The sequence below is a fragment of the Bubalus bubalis genome, chromosome 2 (assembly GCF_019923935.1).
Source record: "Bubalus bubalis isolate 160015118507 breed Murrah chromosome 2, NDDB_SH_1, whole genome shotgun sequence".
NCBI lineage: Eukaryota > Metazoa > Chordata > Mammalia > Artiodactyla > Bovidae > Bubalus > Bubalus bubalis.
In genome coordinates this window covers 40551000-40567158 of record NC_059158.1, presented here as the reverse complement: position 1 = coordinate 40567158, position 16159 = coordinate 40551000, and the positions used below count along the sequence as shown (strand labels likewise).

The 16159-nt window shown below is 42.8% G+C and overlaps 2 protein-coding genes across 3 annotated transcripts in view; one reads left to right on the top strand and one right to left on the bottom strand.

The window, feature by feature from the left end:
- RNF8 (ring finger protein 8) overlaps positions 1 to 3161 on the top strand; it is a 37726-nt gene extending 34565 nt beyond the window's left edge. For both annotated transcript variants that reach the window (XM_006079830.3, XR_006545731.1), the window contains one exon: positions 2704 to 3161. In XM_006079830.3, the coding sequence (XP_006079892.1) occupies positions 2704 to 2720 (17 nt within the window). In that variant the 3' untranslated portion in view covers positions 2721 to 3161. The remainder of the gene's footprint in view (positions 1 to 2703) is intronic.
- An 11033-nt stretch (positions 3162 to 14194) lies between these two features.
- LOC112580640 (40S ribosomal protein S4, X isoform-like) lies at positions 14195 to 15072 on the bottom strand. The gene has a single exon (XM_025270670.3). The coding sequence runs from the start codon at positions 15052 to 15054 to the stop codon at positions 14266 to 14268; it is 789 nt and encodes a 262-aa protein (XP_025126455.1). The 5' UTR covers positions 15055 to 15072; the 3' UTR covers positions 14195 to 14265.
- Between the last annotated feature and the right edge of the window lie 1087 nt (positions 15073 to 16159).

Here is a 16159-nt window from a genome sequence, read left to right as displayed (position 1 = left end):
CTAAAAAAGCAGGTACCTTTTTGGTGACACTGGGAGCCGGCAAAGTAAACCGAATCGGCCTGCCTGATGCACGCGCTGGCTGAGAGCAGCTCTGGCAGCAGTCTTGGTTTTTGCAGTTATCGCAGCAAGTGCAGCTTTGAGGTTTTCTCCAGAGACAGACGGAGGTGCTGAGGCCTGACTTAGGGAAACAGGTGCCAGAGCCATCAGCAGCTTCAGTGGGCTGCAGTGTGGAGTTCAGAGGAAATCCTCAGTTCAGATACCAACCTTCTTTGCCAATTGAAAGCCAGTTTAATCCCCAGTGCATGGGAATTTTTAAAGGACCAAATGTAGGATCTGGAAACTAGAATTGGCAGGCCTGTAATTGTCACCGTTCTGACACTGGCAGGGCCGTTTTCCTCCTGGGTAGGGGAGTGCTTATCACAGGTTCGGAGAGGAGGGTCTGCCTGTCTGATTTCACCAAGAGCAGTGCTACTCCAGGCCTGTCTGGCTGGTTGGTGTCTTCAAGGCCCGTATCCCCACGGGAGAGTAATGCCTCATGATTGATTAGCCATAGATCCTCAGTAAAGTCTGTGGGGCCAGATTATCCAGAAGAGGGGAGGAGGAGAGTGTTAGGGTGCCAGATCCTGTGTTGGAGAAAGGGTGCCCTGGAGCTGGGGCAGATAATGAATGTTAAGCACGTGTCGCGTGAGTAATTGCAGCCCTCTGGGATATTGACATGAGGTTTTTCTGAAGGAAAGACGTTTTGTGACATGAGCTGGGGAGGTGCTGGAGCTGAGTCTTCTGTCAGGTGCCCCCCCCTTCCCCGTTTGTTCTATTCTCATTAAGTGTTGGTTGGCTGACATGAGTGTTAACATTCTCACTTTAAGCTTTCCCTCGGAGTTTCTTTGGGTTGTGCTCGAAAAAGAAAAAAGCAAATTATCTAGAATAAAATCTTGCCAGTGATTTTCAGTCCAGAGACTTTTTCAAATTGCAGTTCCCAGCTCCCTTGGTACTATAATATGAAAGTGAGGCTGCTAGTGGGAGTCGTCCATGGCCTTTCAGGGGTGTTGAGGTGGGGAGAAAGGTTTATGGACCACAGCTTTCCCGAATCTGTGAGAGAGATGTCCCTCCAGAGATTGGTGGTCTCTAGGAAGACTGGCCCAGGTGAGATCACATAGCCCGTGGCTCTTGCCGGCTTCCTATAGGCTAGGAGGAGGGTGATCCAGACATAGGACAGGAGAAACTCTGTCTCTGAAGAGAGCACCTAGCAGGCTTTCCCTGGTTGTTACCCATCATCACCTGTTGAAAGACAGAGCCTCATAAAGGACTATGTAGGGAATGGCAGCAGTAACAGTGTCTGCCAAGTTGACCTCATCCAGAGAGAATACTTGTTACCAAGATGTTTTGTTTTATGTTTTTTTGACTCTACCGTGTGGATTGCAGATGAGATCTTATTTCCCTGACTAGAGATTGAACCCAGTGCCTGCGGCAGTGGAATTTCAGAGTCCTAACCACTGGACCACTAGGGGATTCCCAGCAAGTACCCAGTCCTGCACCAAGAACCTAGAAGGTCACGTGCATGAAGTCAGCATGCCCACCTGGTATAAGGACAGTGTTTGTCTAAGATAAAGTGGCTCTCAGCAAGACTGGCATGGGGTGGGGGCAGGTGTCCACATACGTGCACTCACAAAGTTTATAATGCTGGACTCTTAAAAATTTATCGTTTGCAAAATTATCATGGGATCAAAAATTATCAGATTTGTTAATAGAAGCTTTAAAAAAAAAAAAATTCTCCATCACCACCCTCTCATTTTTGCCCCTCCCTTTTTCCTTCCCTTCTCTTTTGTCACTTATTGTCATTCCTTGCCTTGTCCCTTGATGGATGTCTCCTCCATAACCCTTATTATTCCCTTATTATTCCCTTACATATAAATGTAATAACCCTTTCAATCTGCCTTCCAAAGCATTCCACACCTTAATCTCAAAGAAAGTCTTGAGATTGCCTTTGGTATAAGCAAGATCCTTGCTTCTCTGGGATCAAGGAAGCAGAAGCTAATGGAAAACACTAGAGGCCGGTGAATAGCCCCTCCCACCCCCTCCCTCTCTGGACAGACTTTGAAGTTGCACCTCTCCCTGCTTGTTGCTGTATATGTATTTCCTTCCTTCCTCCAAAAGGTATTAACTGAACCAGCTTTGTGCCTGGCACTCTTCTAGGTATGAGGAATAGAAGAAGTGAAAATCTAATTAGTTAGATGTGATTTGTGCTTTCTTGCTAATAAAGCAAGAAAGGGGCCAGGAGTGATGGAAAGAGTGTTGGCAGTTCTTGATAGAGTAGTCAGGGTAGTCACCGAGGAGAAGGTGGTATTTGGGTGAAGTTCTAAAGGCGGTACCCATGCTGCTGTCTAGGGAAAGGGTTTTGGAAGAACAGCATGGAGGCGACATAGCAGGAGTGGAATGAGCAATGGGAGGAGAACAGGAAGTGAGGTCAGAAAGTTGGGCAGAGGGCAGGCCGAGTAGGGATTTATAGGCCTTTGGAAGGACTTCAACTTTTACTCTGGAAGAAGAGAGGGGTGGGCTGTAAGCAGAGTGATGTGACCTCACATCTGTGTCTTGATTCACCGTGGCTGCTGTGTGGGGAAAGGCCTGAGGAGGGCAGCAGGGAGGCCAAGGAAGGAAATGCAGGCTCCTCCTCTATTTCTCTCTCTCTCTTTTTTGTCTCCAAAGGAAAGAGATTGTTCTGAAGACAGTGCTCCAGGGACAGACTGCAGGGCACTGGGAACTTCAGATGGTCTGGAAGATTCTCTTGGACGGTCTTGGGCAGCTCTGAGAGCATGGCATGGACCCAGTGGGACAGAATGAGTTAGAAAACCCTCCATCACAAGCCTCCGCCTGGGCCGTCCCTGCTGCCACCATTGTCTGAAGCCCCGACAGCTTCAGGGTCCTTGAGAGACTCTGTTCACTACATGTTGTATGGGTTATATATTTCTGTTGTACTTTTTAAACTTGTTGTTGTTATTGTTTGGGTACCTCAGAAGCACCTCTGTTGACATTTGTTTGGGACAAATTGGGTATTACCCCTATTGCTGCCCCCGAAGGCAAAGGCAGCCTCTATTTGAGAGGATGGCATACCTCTTCTTTGTGAAAACAAGATGTCATTTCCTGAAAATAAAATGTAAAACCGATCAGTTGCTCAGCTGGGCTTTGGTATATTTATCTTCTTTTCCTTCCAGCTCCAGACAGTCTCACAAGTAAACACTGGCAGCTCATAAATCGCAACCAAGAAAGTCACTGTATCAGATGATATACTCAAGTGAATGTCTGCCTCAGAAGCCAAGCCCAAGATCGTGACCGCAGCGGATGGCTCTGTTAAGCCCCTGACTGGCGTGTCTCCTTTTCATTTCAGAGATGAGTCACCACTTCCTGGTTTTGGGATGGAGTGAATTCCCTTCTTTCAGCTGGAGTTCCAAAGTATCTGTTTTACCTAAAGTATCTGTTTTACCTAACGTCAGGCATGATTGAGAACCTGATATGCTTTTTAAAAAAAAAAAGCCATTTCTCTTTTGCTGCTTTCCTGTTTTAAACAAAACTAGTTTGATGTTTGGGAAACAGAAGCGTAGGAAAACCTGTGGTATCCTTGGTTACCAGTGATGAGAAGGAAGGAAAACACAGGAAGCTGCAGAGTAGTTATTTAAAACAAGGAGCTCCAGTAGGAAACTGGTTGTGCATTATGTCATTCAGTGATTTGTTTCCAGATGGAAAAGTATTTTCCTCTCCATTTTTACAGCCTGCCTATGGAACCTTTCTTTGTAGTTCTTTATTTATATTACAGGTTTTTCCTAGCGATGGTAGGTTTTTCCGTTATTGAATCTTCTGTATATTGGGATTCTGGTGTCCCTAGTCTTCACGTCCATCTTTCTCAACAGGATTACTGATTGAAATACTGGTGCTGTCAAGGAAGAATAAGTTAAACATAGAAAACAATACTTTAAAAATAGCCATTATAAACCAACACCATATTGTAAAGCAATTATCCTCCCAATAAATAAAGAAAAAATTTTTAAAACCTTAAAAAAAAAAAAATAGCCTTTATAACCGAATCAAAAAACTCTGGAGAAATAGAAGGAAGATTACTACCATCTTGATGTAGCAGTCTTCTGCTTATCCCCTGTCCATGTGTTTTGTTTATACATTGCATGGGATATAAATATTTCTAGAATTGTACAGATAAATACTTTTTTTAAAAAGGAGAGGTGCTTTTATCAGAAAAGTTGACAATCTGGGGAGATGGTAGACTCATGTCCAGAGACCAACTCCAAAAATCCTGGTTAGCTATGACAGCTTATTTTTGGTTTTGTATTATTATTTTTTAATTGAAGTACAATTGATAACAGTGTTGTTACTTTGCAGTGAAGCGAAGTGAAGCCAAGTCGCTCAGTTGTGTCCAACTCTTTGCAACCCCATGGACTGTAGCCTACCAGGTTCCTCCGCCCCTGGGATTTTCCAGGCAAGAGTACTGGAGTGGGGTGCCATTGCCTTCAGTTATATATACTTTCTGTTTGTAATATTCTTTTCCATTATATTTTCTCACTGAATGTAGTTCCCTGTGCTGTGCAGTAGGACCTTGTTTATCCGTTCTCTGTATTATAGCTTCATCTACCAACCCCAGCCTCTCGCCCAGCCCCTCCCCTACTCCCTTTCCCCTTGGCAACCATAAATCTGTTTTCTGCATCCATGTGTCTGTTTTGTAGATAGGTTTGTTCGTGTCATATTTTAGCTTCCATCTTTAAGTGATAGCATATGGGATTCGTCTTTCTTTTTCTGACCTACTTCAGTTAGTATGATTGAAGTACATCTGTTTGCATCCATGTTGCTGCAAATGGCATTATTTCATTCTTTTTTTATGACTGAGGAGTATGCCGTTGTATATATGTATCACATCTTTATCAATTCATCTGTCAGTGGATATTTAGTTTCCGTATCTTGGCTATTGTGAGTAGCGCTGCTATGAATATAAGGGGTGCAGGTATCTTTTTGAATTAGAGTTTTGTCTGGATATATGCCCAGGAGTGGGATTGCTGGATCATATGGTAATTCTATTTTTAGTTTTCTGAGGACCCTCAACACATTTTTCTATAGTGGCTGTACCAACTTACATTCCCACCAACAGTGTAGAGTTTTTAATAATGACCATTCTGACCCCAGTGCAAGGTGGTTCCTCATTGTAATTTTGATTTGCATTTCTCCAATAATTAGCAATGTTGAGCATCTTGTCATGTACCTATTGGCCATTTGTATTTTTTCTTTGGAGAAACGTCTAAGTCTTCTGTCCATTTTTTGATTGAATTGTTTGGGGGTTTTTGTTGTTGAATTGTATAAGCTGTTTGTATATTTTGAAAGTTAACCCCTTACTGGTTGCATCATTTTTATTTCTGTTGCCTTGGGAGACTGACCTAAGAAAACATTGGTACAATTTATGTCAGAGAATGTTTTGCCTGTGATCTCTTCTGGGTGTTTAATGGTATTATGAAAGTGAAAGTGAAGTTACTCAGTTGTGTCCGACTCCTTGTGACCCCATGGACTGTAGCCTACCAGGTTCCTCCATCCATGGGATTTTTCCAGGTAAGAGTACTGGAGTGGGTTGCCATTTCCTTCTATAGGGGATCTTCCCAACTCAGGGCTCGAACCCAGGTCTCCTGCATTGTAGATAGACGCTTTACCCTCTGAGCCATCAGGGAAGTCCTTAATGGTGTAATGTCTTATGTTTAAGTCTTTAAGCCATTTTGAGTTTACTTTTGTGTATAGTAAGAGGGTGTGTTCTAACTTCATCAATTTACATGTGGGTCTCCAAGTTTCGTGATACCACTTGCTGAAGAGACTTTTTCTGCTTGTATAGTCTCGCCTCCTTTGTCAAAGATTAATTGACTGTAGGTGTGTGTGTTTATTTCTGGGCTCTCTGTTCTGTTCCACTGAGCCTCACATGTCTGTTTTTTTGTGCAGATACTGCACCGTTTTAATTTACTGTAGTATTGTCTGAAGTTGAGAAGGTTATGCCTCCTGCTTGCTTCTTTTTCTTCAAGATTTATTTGGCAATTCTGGGTCTTTTACGGCTTCATATAAAATTTTAGGATTATTTGTTTTAGTTCTGTGAAAAATGTCATGGGTAATTTGATAAAGATTGCATTACATTTGTAGATTGATCTGGGTAGTATGGCCACTTTAACAATGTTAATTCTTCCAATCCAAGAGTATGGGATATCTTTCCGTTTCTTTTGAGTCATCTTCAGTTTCCTTTATTCATGTTTTATAGTTCTCAGTGTAGAAGTCTTTCACCTTCTTGGTCAGGTTTATTCCTAAGTATTTTATTTTTTGGAGTGTGACTTTTGAAAGGTATTGTTTTTTTTCTTGCATCACCTTTGTGATATTTCACTGGTAGTGTAAAGAAATGCAGACGATTTCTGTGTGTCAATCTTGTATGCTTCCTTGCTGAATTCATTTATAAGTTCTGGTAATTTTCTATGGACTCATTGGGGTGTTCTATGTATAGAATCATGCCGGGCTTCCCTGGTGGTCCAGTGGTTAAGAATTCATGTCACAGTGCCAAGGACACTGGTTCGATCCCTGGTCCAGGAAGATCCCTGGGTGCCTTGGAGCAGCTAAGCCTGTGCGCCACAACTACTGAGCCCACGCTCTTGAGCCCATGCTCTGCAACAAGAGAAGCCACCACAGCCGAAGAGTAACCTCTCTTTGCCATAACTAGAGAAAGCCCACACGCAGCAACAACAACCCAGTGCAGCCAAAAATAGATCAATAAATCAATGTTAAAAAAAAAATCATGTCATCTGCATATAATCATCTGGTAATAGGGTCACATGTTTTGAAATCATCTGGTAATATGGTCACATGTTTTGAAATCATTTGGTAATATGGTTACATGTTTTGAAATCATCTGGTAATATGGTCACATGTTTTGAAATCGGAAGGTACAAAAGGACCTAGGGTGAAAAGCCCGTCACCTTTGTCCCCCAGTGGCACTTCCCTGCACAGAGGTGACGAGTGGTGCTGGTTCCTCATATATTCTTCCAGAGATGTTCTCTGTCTATACAAGCAAAAACATCCATGTAGGCCTTCTTTCCCTTCTTTTCCACAAATGGTAACAAACTGTACACTGCTTTGTAGCTTTCTGTTTTCAATTACATCTTGATGATTGGTCCATGTCAGAACGTATGGAATCTTCTCTTTCTGTGTTACAGCTGCCTATTACTCTGTTGTGTTTGCACTATAAATTTGTTTTAAACTCTTTACTCTTTCTTCATACAACTCTCAAAGTCCTATTAAATATATCTCAGAATATATACTTTCAACTAAAACAAACAAAAAATAATGGCAATAAAAATGACATAGACCCCATAAAGTGGTATATGAAGAATGAAAAAAAGGAAATCTGGAAATTCACCTAGTGGGAGTTCTTTATTAAAATCAAGGAGTTGCAATCTTAAAAAAAAAAAAATTACGGATATAGCTTTTTCTAAATGTTAGTAATCGTCTAGTAAATCTGGTTCCATAGTAATCTGACTACTTCTATCTGCAATTCCAATAATCTACATTGAAATAAGAACAGAATCTATTAGGCTCCCAATTCCACCAAACCCTACAGGTCAAAACTTCAGTAAAACCAAGGCAGAGTATCCATGGTAAAATCAGTCTGCTCCCAACCAACCAAGAAAAAGATATCACTTGGCATGAATAGCCATTTACATTTTGACAAGATCCAGGCTTGAGAAAATCAGTTTCATTTCTAGTAAGATTTGTGTCATTGCCACTAAAATCCTTATAATTTATGTTGCATGGTATATAATTGTGTTGGGTGACTGCAAGTGAGCTGTATAGTTAAAACTATAGTTAACTGGTTCTTAAATGGTCAGGTGGTTACCATGCTGGAGAATTCCATGGACAGAGGTACAGTCCAGGGGTTCACAAAGAATTGGACACGACTGAGTGACTAACACTTTCACTTTTTTTTTTTTTTTTTACCATGTTGGGGACAAGTAGCTTCCCTCTTTTTACTCTGTTTTAAAACAGTGCTGCAGGGAACAGCCTTATACATCACTGGAGGAAAGATCCTCAAAGGAGACACATCTCAACTCAAGAGCCTAAAGGCTGTCTGCAGAGACTGATCTCACAGAATGATCCTTCTCTTCTCTTCCTTGGCTGTTGGACACAGTGACTTGCAACCTCTCCTTCCAAAACACATGTTTCAAGGGTGCACACAAGTTCAGACAATGAGTTCTTAAAAAAAGACTTAAAAAACTTGGATTTGAATCCCAGTCCTGCTATTTGTAACTGTGTGACCTTGGGCAAGTTACTCAACCTCTCTGAGCCTCAGTTTCTTTGTATCTAAAATACTCTGATCTGTTATTGTGAGGTCTAAATATTCCAATTATTGCACTGCTCAAACAAACTTAAATGTTCCGTTATTAAAGGACACAAACCAAAAATTAACCCAAACTTTCACATCGTTTCAGCCACAATATGTTCTTTTCCTGAAGCAATATCTGATATGAAACACCATCTCCGTTTTGCTTGCCTGGGAAGATACGTAGTAACTTTTCTGCCTTGCAGCGCCAAACCACAGTACAGCTGAACCCCACCACTGTGCATTCTGGCTCTAATTAAAGGCATGTTCCCTGCAACAGGGCTCTGAAAAACTGGGTAAAGAGGGTTTGTTTCGGATTCTGGCTTTATTAAGCAGATGAATGCAGCCAGCAAGCTCTGTGAAGCGCTTTGCAGTGAGTGGCAGGTGTCCTGGATCCATCTGATTATGTTAACCTAGAAAGGGCTCACTCTACCTCTAGCCAGTCTTCATGCCAGCAATCAGACTCTGCCTGGGCGGGGGACTTTGCCCTTTGTGGGTTGGATAGCTGGATACCTGTCATCTGATTTTCTGATTGGAAACTGCTGTTTTTACAGAAGGACCTAAATCCCCTCGTTATCTCCAGCCCTTCTCTCTCAAGTACTTTCTGCTCTGTGCACAACCATCCAGGCAGTCACCACAGCTCCAAGAGTGCCTGGGATGGGCATCTCTCTCCAACTACCTGTTTGGCTTTTTATAGCCTGACTCTGTGTAGAGTCTCCTCACTTCCTATCTGAAGATAAATTGGGTGTTCCCTAGGTTTGTCTGTCTCAACAATTCATTCCCCTAGGCTTCTAAAAAAAAAGTCTACAATTAATCTATTTGACATGGAAATTAAAAGAAGGAATGTCTAACTTGCACTGTGGTCCTAACCTAAGACGAGTCTAAGGTGGTTAAAATCCTAGTGTCGCTGTCTCTTACCCAGAAAAGCAGTCTTGTTAACAGCGGCAGGGCCTGATCTGAGCAGAATGCTGCCGCTGGTAACTGGAGGCCAAGCGCTTGTTCTTCTGAACACCAGAAAACTTCCCAGCTGGTCAACTCTTTTAACTGTTTCCATCAATGGGGGTTGAATCTGTAGGAGCTCCCAAGGAGAAGATGGGACCTGGTGTTGATGAAAAGTAATGAACTGTCTTGTTTATCTGATTCTTTCATTTTAGATGAGCCTATGAATCCTGCACAATAAAGACACAGATGCTGGAATTCCTTTGTCTGCAGCATCCCCAGTGTGCCCACCAGGGATTACCCGAGCTCATCAATTTAATTTCCAAGCAAGCTTGTTGCTTTATCAGAGTCTAATCTGGATCCCCACGTCAAGTCCAATTTCCAGACCCACTCTCCCTGTGGTCCATCTTCCCCAGGACCTGTGAATACTCGAATCTTGAGTGACTTCTCAGTCATCTAGTCGCTTATTGAATTCTGGATGTCTGCAATTCAATTCAGCATTAGTTGTTGGATGCCCATTTTTTACTAGGTCCTGCACTAGGTGTTTATGCCCCAAACAAAAGAAAAAAAGCCATTGTAAGCTACATTCTAGTAAAGAGTCAAAAGATCACAAGCTTCCCACAAAGGTTTTATCAGATCCTCTGGAAGTGGTTTAGCAGTGCTGACTACCTAAAAGCCAGCATAGTGGGTGTGCCTTCATCCACACATTTCCAGAGATGGGATTTTGGATAAGGGGGTCCTGTGGAGGTGAAGAGGGGTTGAAGTGATGGAGCTTGGATTCAAGCCTGGTTAGGGTGGAAAATGAAGACAGGAGGGAGGTGATAATTAGACTATAGATGAGTCCAGGGCCTGCAGGACGTACCACAGGATCAAAGAACAGTATCAGAGAGAGCTGGGAGTTGGAGAACTGATGTGTGGATTTAGTGTTTAAAGACTGGAATAGTTCTACAACCAAACAATGATGTTTTTATCTCAAAATAAAATGATGGGGATTTGCTTGATGAGCACTCTCCTTCATGAAAGTAACCTCATTTGTTTTAATTATACATGTGTGTTAGTCACTCAGTCGTGTCCAACTCTGTGACTCCATGGACTGTAGCCACCAGGCTCCTCTGTCCATGGAATTTCACAGGCAAGAATACGGGAGTAGGTTGCCATCCCTTCTCCAGGGAATCTTCCCGACCCAGGGATCGTACCTGGATTGCTCACATTACAGGCAGGTTCTTTACTATCTGAGCCACCAGGGAAGCCCCTTTAATTATATAGACCATATGTATTTTATTAATATAATTACTATTGTTTTATTTATATAATTTATTTAATAAAAATTATAATTTATATATTTCTATATTATATGTTGATACATTGTTCTTATGGATATATTCTTATACATATATTCATTTGAAGATAGCATATTTTTAAATAATATGTAAGAGCTTCATTTTTGAGGATATATTTTTACTTTAATTCTTTATCACCCACTTTCTTTTCCACCTTAATCTCCAGCTGCAACAGTCAAAACAAATTAAGCATTATTTTAAGATGCTGTTACAAAAATCTTTGGTTCCTGTCCTTTTCTTGCATCTATCTCACCTACATTTGTCTTTTTTGACTATTCATCACCCAGACTACTTTCATATTAATAACTAATTCCCTTCCTTATGAAGCAAAGCCCTCTTCCCCACAAAGAAGCTGAAAGTACTTGCTTTCCCAAAGAATTCCTTGTGGCTAGAGCTACATACAGAACTGCTGCTGCTGCTAAGTCACTTCAGTTGTGTCCAACTCTGTGCGACCCCATAGATGGCAGCCCACCAGGCTCCCCCGTCCCTGGGATTCTCCAGGCAAGAACACTGGAGTGGGTTGCCATTTCCTTCTCCAATGCATGAAAGTGAAAAGTGAAAGTGAAGTCGCTCAGTGGTGTCCGACTCTTCGCGACCCCATGGACTGCAGCCTACCAGGCTCCTCCATCCATGGGATTTTCTAGGCAAGAGTACCGGAGTGGGGTGCCATCGCCTTCTCCAACATACAGAACAAGGATGCCTTAATTTGGCACTCTCAACCTGTGAACTGGGAATGGGATTTAAAGATGCTGGGCCCAGCAGAATCATGTTCTGCCGGAGAGGTGGCTGATAAGTCGTTTCCAGAAGCAGTCGTGACAGTGGCACTTGGGGGATGGTCCCTGGTCAAGGGTGTCTGCATATAAGCTGTGGTGTGTGTGCCCAGGGGCTGGGGGCAGTAGTGGCTATAGAGCCACCAAACTGGTTCAGTAGTACAATTTTGGGTGTTACTACTAGCCGTGAAGCTGCTAAACCTCTTTCTGATATATCCTTGTAATCCTTTCAATATATTCTTTTTCTAATTACTGTACCCAGAAGTCATTTCTGTTGCGTACACCTGAGTCAGAAGACTGACACAGCCTGGTCCAGCCATGCCTTAGTCCTGTGAGCTGGCCTGTATCCTTCCAAAACATTTTCTTTTGGTTTGAGTTGGCTGCATCAGGTTCTATTACTTGCGTAGGTGGCAGATGTGATGGGGAAGAGTCTGAGCTTCGAGTCTACCTTTTACTTGCTCTGTGACCGTTAGCCAGTTACCCAACTTCTGTGGGTCTCAGTTGTTGTTGTTCAATCGCTTAGTTGGGTCTGACTCTTTGCGACCCCATGGACTGCAGCATGCCAGGCCTCCCTGTCCATCACCAACTCCCGGAGCCTGCTCAGACTGATGCCCATTAAGTTGGTGATGCTGTCTAACCATTTCATCCTCTGCTGCCCCCTTCTCCTCTTGCCTTCAATCTTTCCCAGCATCAGGGTCTTTTCAAATGAGTCAGCTCTTTGCATCAGGCGGCCAAAGTACTGGAGCTTCAACTTCAGCATCTGTCCTTCCAGTGAATATTCAGGGTTGATTTCCTTTAGGATTGACTGGTTTGATCCCCTTGTTGGCCAAGGGACTCCCAAGAGTCTTCTCCAACACCACAGTTCTAAAGCATCAGTTCTTTAGCCTTCAGCCTTCTTTATGGTCCAACTCTCACATCCATACATGACCACTGGAAAGACCATAGCAGTGACTATGATGTCTCTGCTTTTTAATACACTAAGTTTGCCATAGCTTTTCTTACAAGGAGCAAGCATCTTTTAATTTCACAGCTGCACATGCCATCTGCAGTGATTTTGGAGCCAAAAAAAATAAGGTCTGTCACTGTTTCCATTGTTTCCCTATCTATTTGCCAAGAAGTGATGGGACTGGATGCCATGATCTCCGTTTTTTGAATGCTGCATTTTAAGCCAGCTTTTTCACTCTCCTGTTTCACCTTCATCAAGAGGCTCTTTAGTTCCTCTTCACTTTCTGCCGTAAGTGTTGTGTCATCTGCGTATCTGAGGTTACTGATATTTCTCCCAGAAATCTTGATTCTAGCTTCTGCTTCATCCAGCCCGGCATTTCCCATGATGTACTCTGCATAGAAGTTAAATAAGCAGGGTGACATTATACAGCCTTGATGTAGTCCTTTCCCAATGTGCAACCAGTCCGTTGTTCCCTGTCTGATTCTAACTGTTGCTTCTTGACCTGCATACAGGTTTCTCAGGAGGCAGGTAAGGTGGTCTGGTATTCCCATCTCTTTCAGAATTTTCCACAGTTTGTTGTGATCCACACAGTTAAAGGCTTAGCATAGTCAATGAAGCGGAAGTCTCAGTTACTAGCTCTAAAAGATAAGAGGGCACTTCCTTTTGACCTGCTCTGATTATAGGATTTGGGTGACCTCTCCCTCAAAGGTCTGTGCTGAGTATGAGCGACAGCTTGAACTGCTCATTGTTGATGCCACCCCTCCCCCCTGCCCGTGGAAGGTTCTCTCTCTCTGTCTTTTCTTTTAAATTTTATCTTGGCTGTGCTGGGTCTCTGTTGTGGAACACAGGCTTTCTCTGGCATGATCAGGCTCAGGAGCTGTGGGTCATGGGCCTTGTTGCCCCCTGGCATGTGGGATCTTAATTCCCTGACCAGGGATGGACCCCCATGTCCCCGACATTGAAAGGTGGATTCTTAACCACCGGACCACCAGGGAGGTCCCTGGAAGCTTCTATTTTGAGTTCATAACCACTCTAACTTCCAGATGTTCAAGCTGGTTTTAGAAAAGGCAGAGGAACCAGAGATCAAATTGCCAGCATCTGCTGGATCATGGAAAAAGCAAAAGAGTTCCAGAAAAACATCTATTTCTGCTTTACTGACCATGACAAAGCCTTTGACTATGTGGATCACAATAAACTGTGGAAAATTCTGAAAGAGATGGGAATACCAGACCACTTGATCTGCCTCTTGAGAAACCTATAATCAGGTCAGGAAGCAACAGTTAGAACTGGACATGGAACAACAGACTGGTTCCAAATAGGAAAAGGAGTACATCAAGGCTGTATATTGTCACCCTGCTTATTTAACTTCTATGCACAGTACATCATGAGAAATGCTGGGCTGGAGGAAGCACAAGCTGGAATCAAGATTGCCGAGAGAAATATCAATCACCTCAGATATGCAGATGACACCACCCTTATGGCAGAAAGTGAAGAGGAACTGAAAAGCCTCTTGATGAAAGTGAAAGAGGAGAGTGAAAAAGTTGGCTTAAAGCTCAACATTCAGAAAACTAAGATCATGGCATCCACTCCTATGGTAATGTCTGCGGCTGTGCTTGCTGTGTTGGCTTGTCAGCCAAGGCCTTCCAGTGCAGAAAAGGTTCATTGGGCCTATTTGCCTAATCCACCTTCTTTCCAGCCTGTTGATTGGATGAATGAGCCCATTCATATTTTTGTTAATGATGCTCTTCTTTTGGGCGGGGCTTCTATCTATCCTGATAATGTTAAAACAGCGGTCAGCACTCCCTTCAATTTTTTTTTTTCACTTGGTATTATCTTTAATTACAAAGACTTTTCCAAGCACATCACATAGAGATCATTTTATCCACTGCTCTGTTTGGCTGCCAATCTCTTATCTCTCTCCTCAGCAATGGTAAGGCGAATACCCTTTCCACAGGGAAGAGAGATCCACGGTTTGTTGCCTTTGCCAATAACGAAAATGTTTGAGAGCCGTGTGGCAAAGCTGTTGCCGTTCGCATCTTTCACATGAACTACATCAAAAAAACCTGGATGCCTCTCCTGGTTTGTAATCACACCAATTCTTCCCAGGTTAGCACCTCCAGTCACCATGCACAGGTTGCCAGTGTCAAATTTGATGAAATCAGTAATCTTGCCAGTCTCCAAGTCAATCTGAATGGTATCATTCACCTTGATGAGGGGATCAGGGTAACGGATGGTACGAGCATCATGGGTTACCAGATGAGGGATTCCTTTTGTCCCCACAAATATCTTTCTTACTTTGCACAATTTATACTTGGCCTCCTCAGGTGTAATACGATGAACAGCAAATCGACCCTTGGTGTCATAGATCAAACAAAAATTCTCTCCAGTCTTATCAATGCTGATGACATCCATAAAACCAGCAGGGTAGGTTATATCTGTGTGGACTTTGCCATCGATCTTAATGAAACGCTGCATGCAAATCTTTACTTCATCTCCTGTTAGGGCATACTTAAGTCTATTCCTTAGGAAAATGATTAGGGGGAGACACTCCCTTAGCTTGTGGGGGCCGGTAGATGGACGAGGGGCAAACACACCAGTCAGTTTATCCAGCATCCAATGTTTTGGAGCTGCTACGCGTTTCAGGTGCTTCTTGGGACCCCGAGCCATGGCTGCGCTAGGCACGAAAAGCTCCCTTCAATTTTTAAGGCATGTTCATTTATCCACCTATTTGCTTTGCCATACCTTCCTCCTTACAAGGATCATCTCCGGTTTTGAATGGACGCATTCAGATCAGATCAGATCAGTTGCTCAGGACGCGTTAGCACTTCTTTAAAAGTCATGGTTACTGATTCTCCGAGAGAGGGATGGCAAGAGACACTTTTGGTCTTTACAGCTGCTGATGCCGGGAGCGCAAGAAAGACTATTTGATGCCTTAAAAAATGCAGCCCCTCATTTAAAGGACTATCTGAGCTGTGCAGTCCCCACTCTGGAGTCTGATGAACAAGGACTGCAGGTCTGGGAAAGCATAAGCAGAACTTCTGGCTTTCCTCGTTGGAAAAAATGCTTGTATGCCCTAAGGTCACCTATTCCCATTGTTGCCACCAGACATTTTCTGATCGAATGGGGGTGCCCCTATCTTTCGAATCAACGATGGGGCTTGATTTATGTAGAACTTTATAGGTCCACATGGAATAATTCATTTCTCCCTATGCCTTTAGTAATTACTAGGTGGCATGCTAATGGATGGGTTCCTCCGTTAGTGAGCTTTGATGGAACGGGTCCCATGCAGCCTGAGTTATGGAAAGCACTGGCTGCTATGGCCCCTGTGATTTTACATAGACCTTTAAAAGAACAACGATACGTTTTACGGGCCTGTGTACATTCTCCCTATGCCTTTTTATTGGCCAAAAATCAGAGTGATTTGGAAGTTTCTGAAGGAGAACTGTTTACAATGTTATATGTGTGAATTGTTTTATATCAAATTATGTTGATGGGAATGATTATAATAATTATAAGGCTGTGATGATTGTAAAACAACCACCATATTTGATGATTCCTGTAAAATGAGAGGGACAATGGTTTGATGATTATGCATTGAAAGTTTCATATGAAAAAAAAAAAGAAAGTTTTATATGAATTTAATGGCTTAATTTCTCAACCTAAGAGATTCATTGCAGCTCTGGTTGTGGGAATAAGTGCCTTGATTGCCATAATTGCATCAGTCATGGTTTCTGCTGTTGCCCTGTCAAAAGAAGTGCATAAGGCCTCGTTT

What these genes read in the sequence shown, in the direction of transcription:
- LOC112580640 (XM_025270670.3), bottom strand. Translation starts at nt 15,054, where the DNA reads ATGGCTCGGGGTCCCAAGAAGCACCTGAAACGCGTAGCAGCTCCAAAA.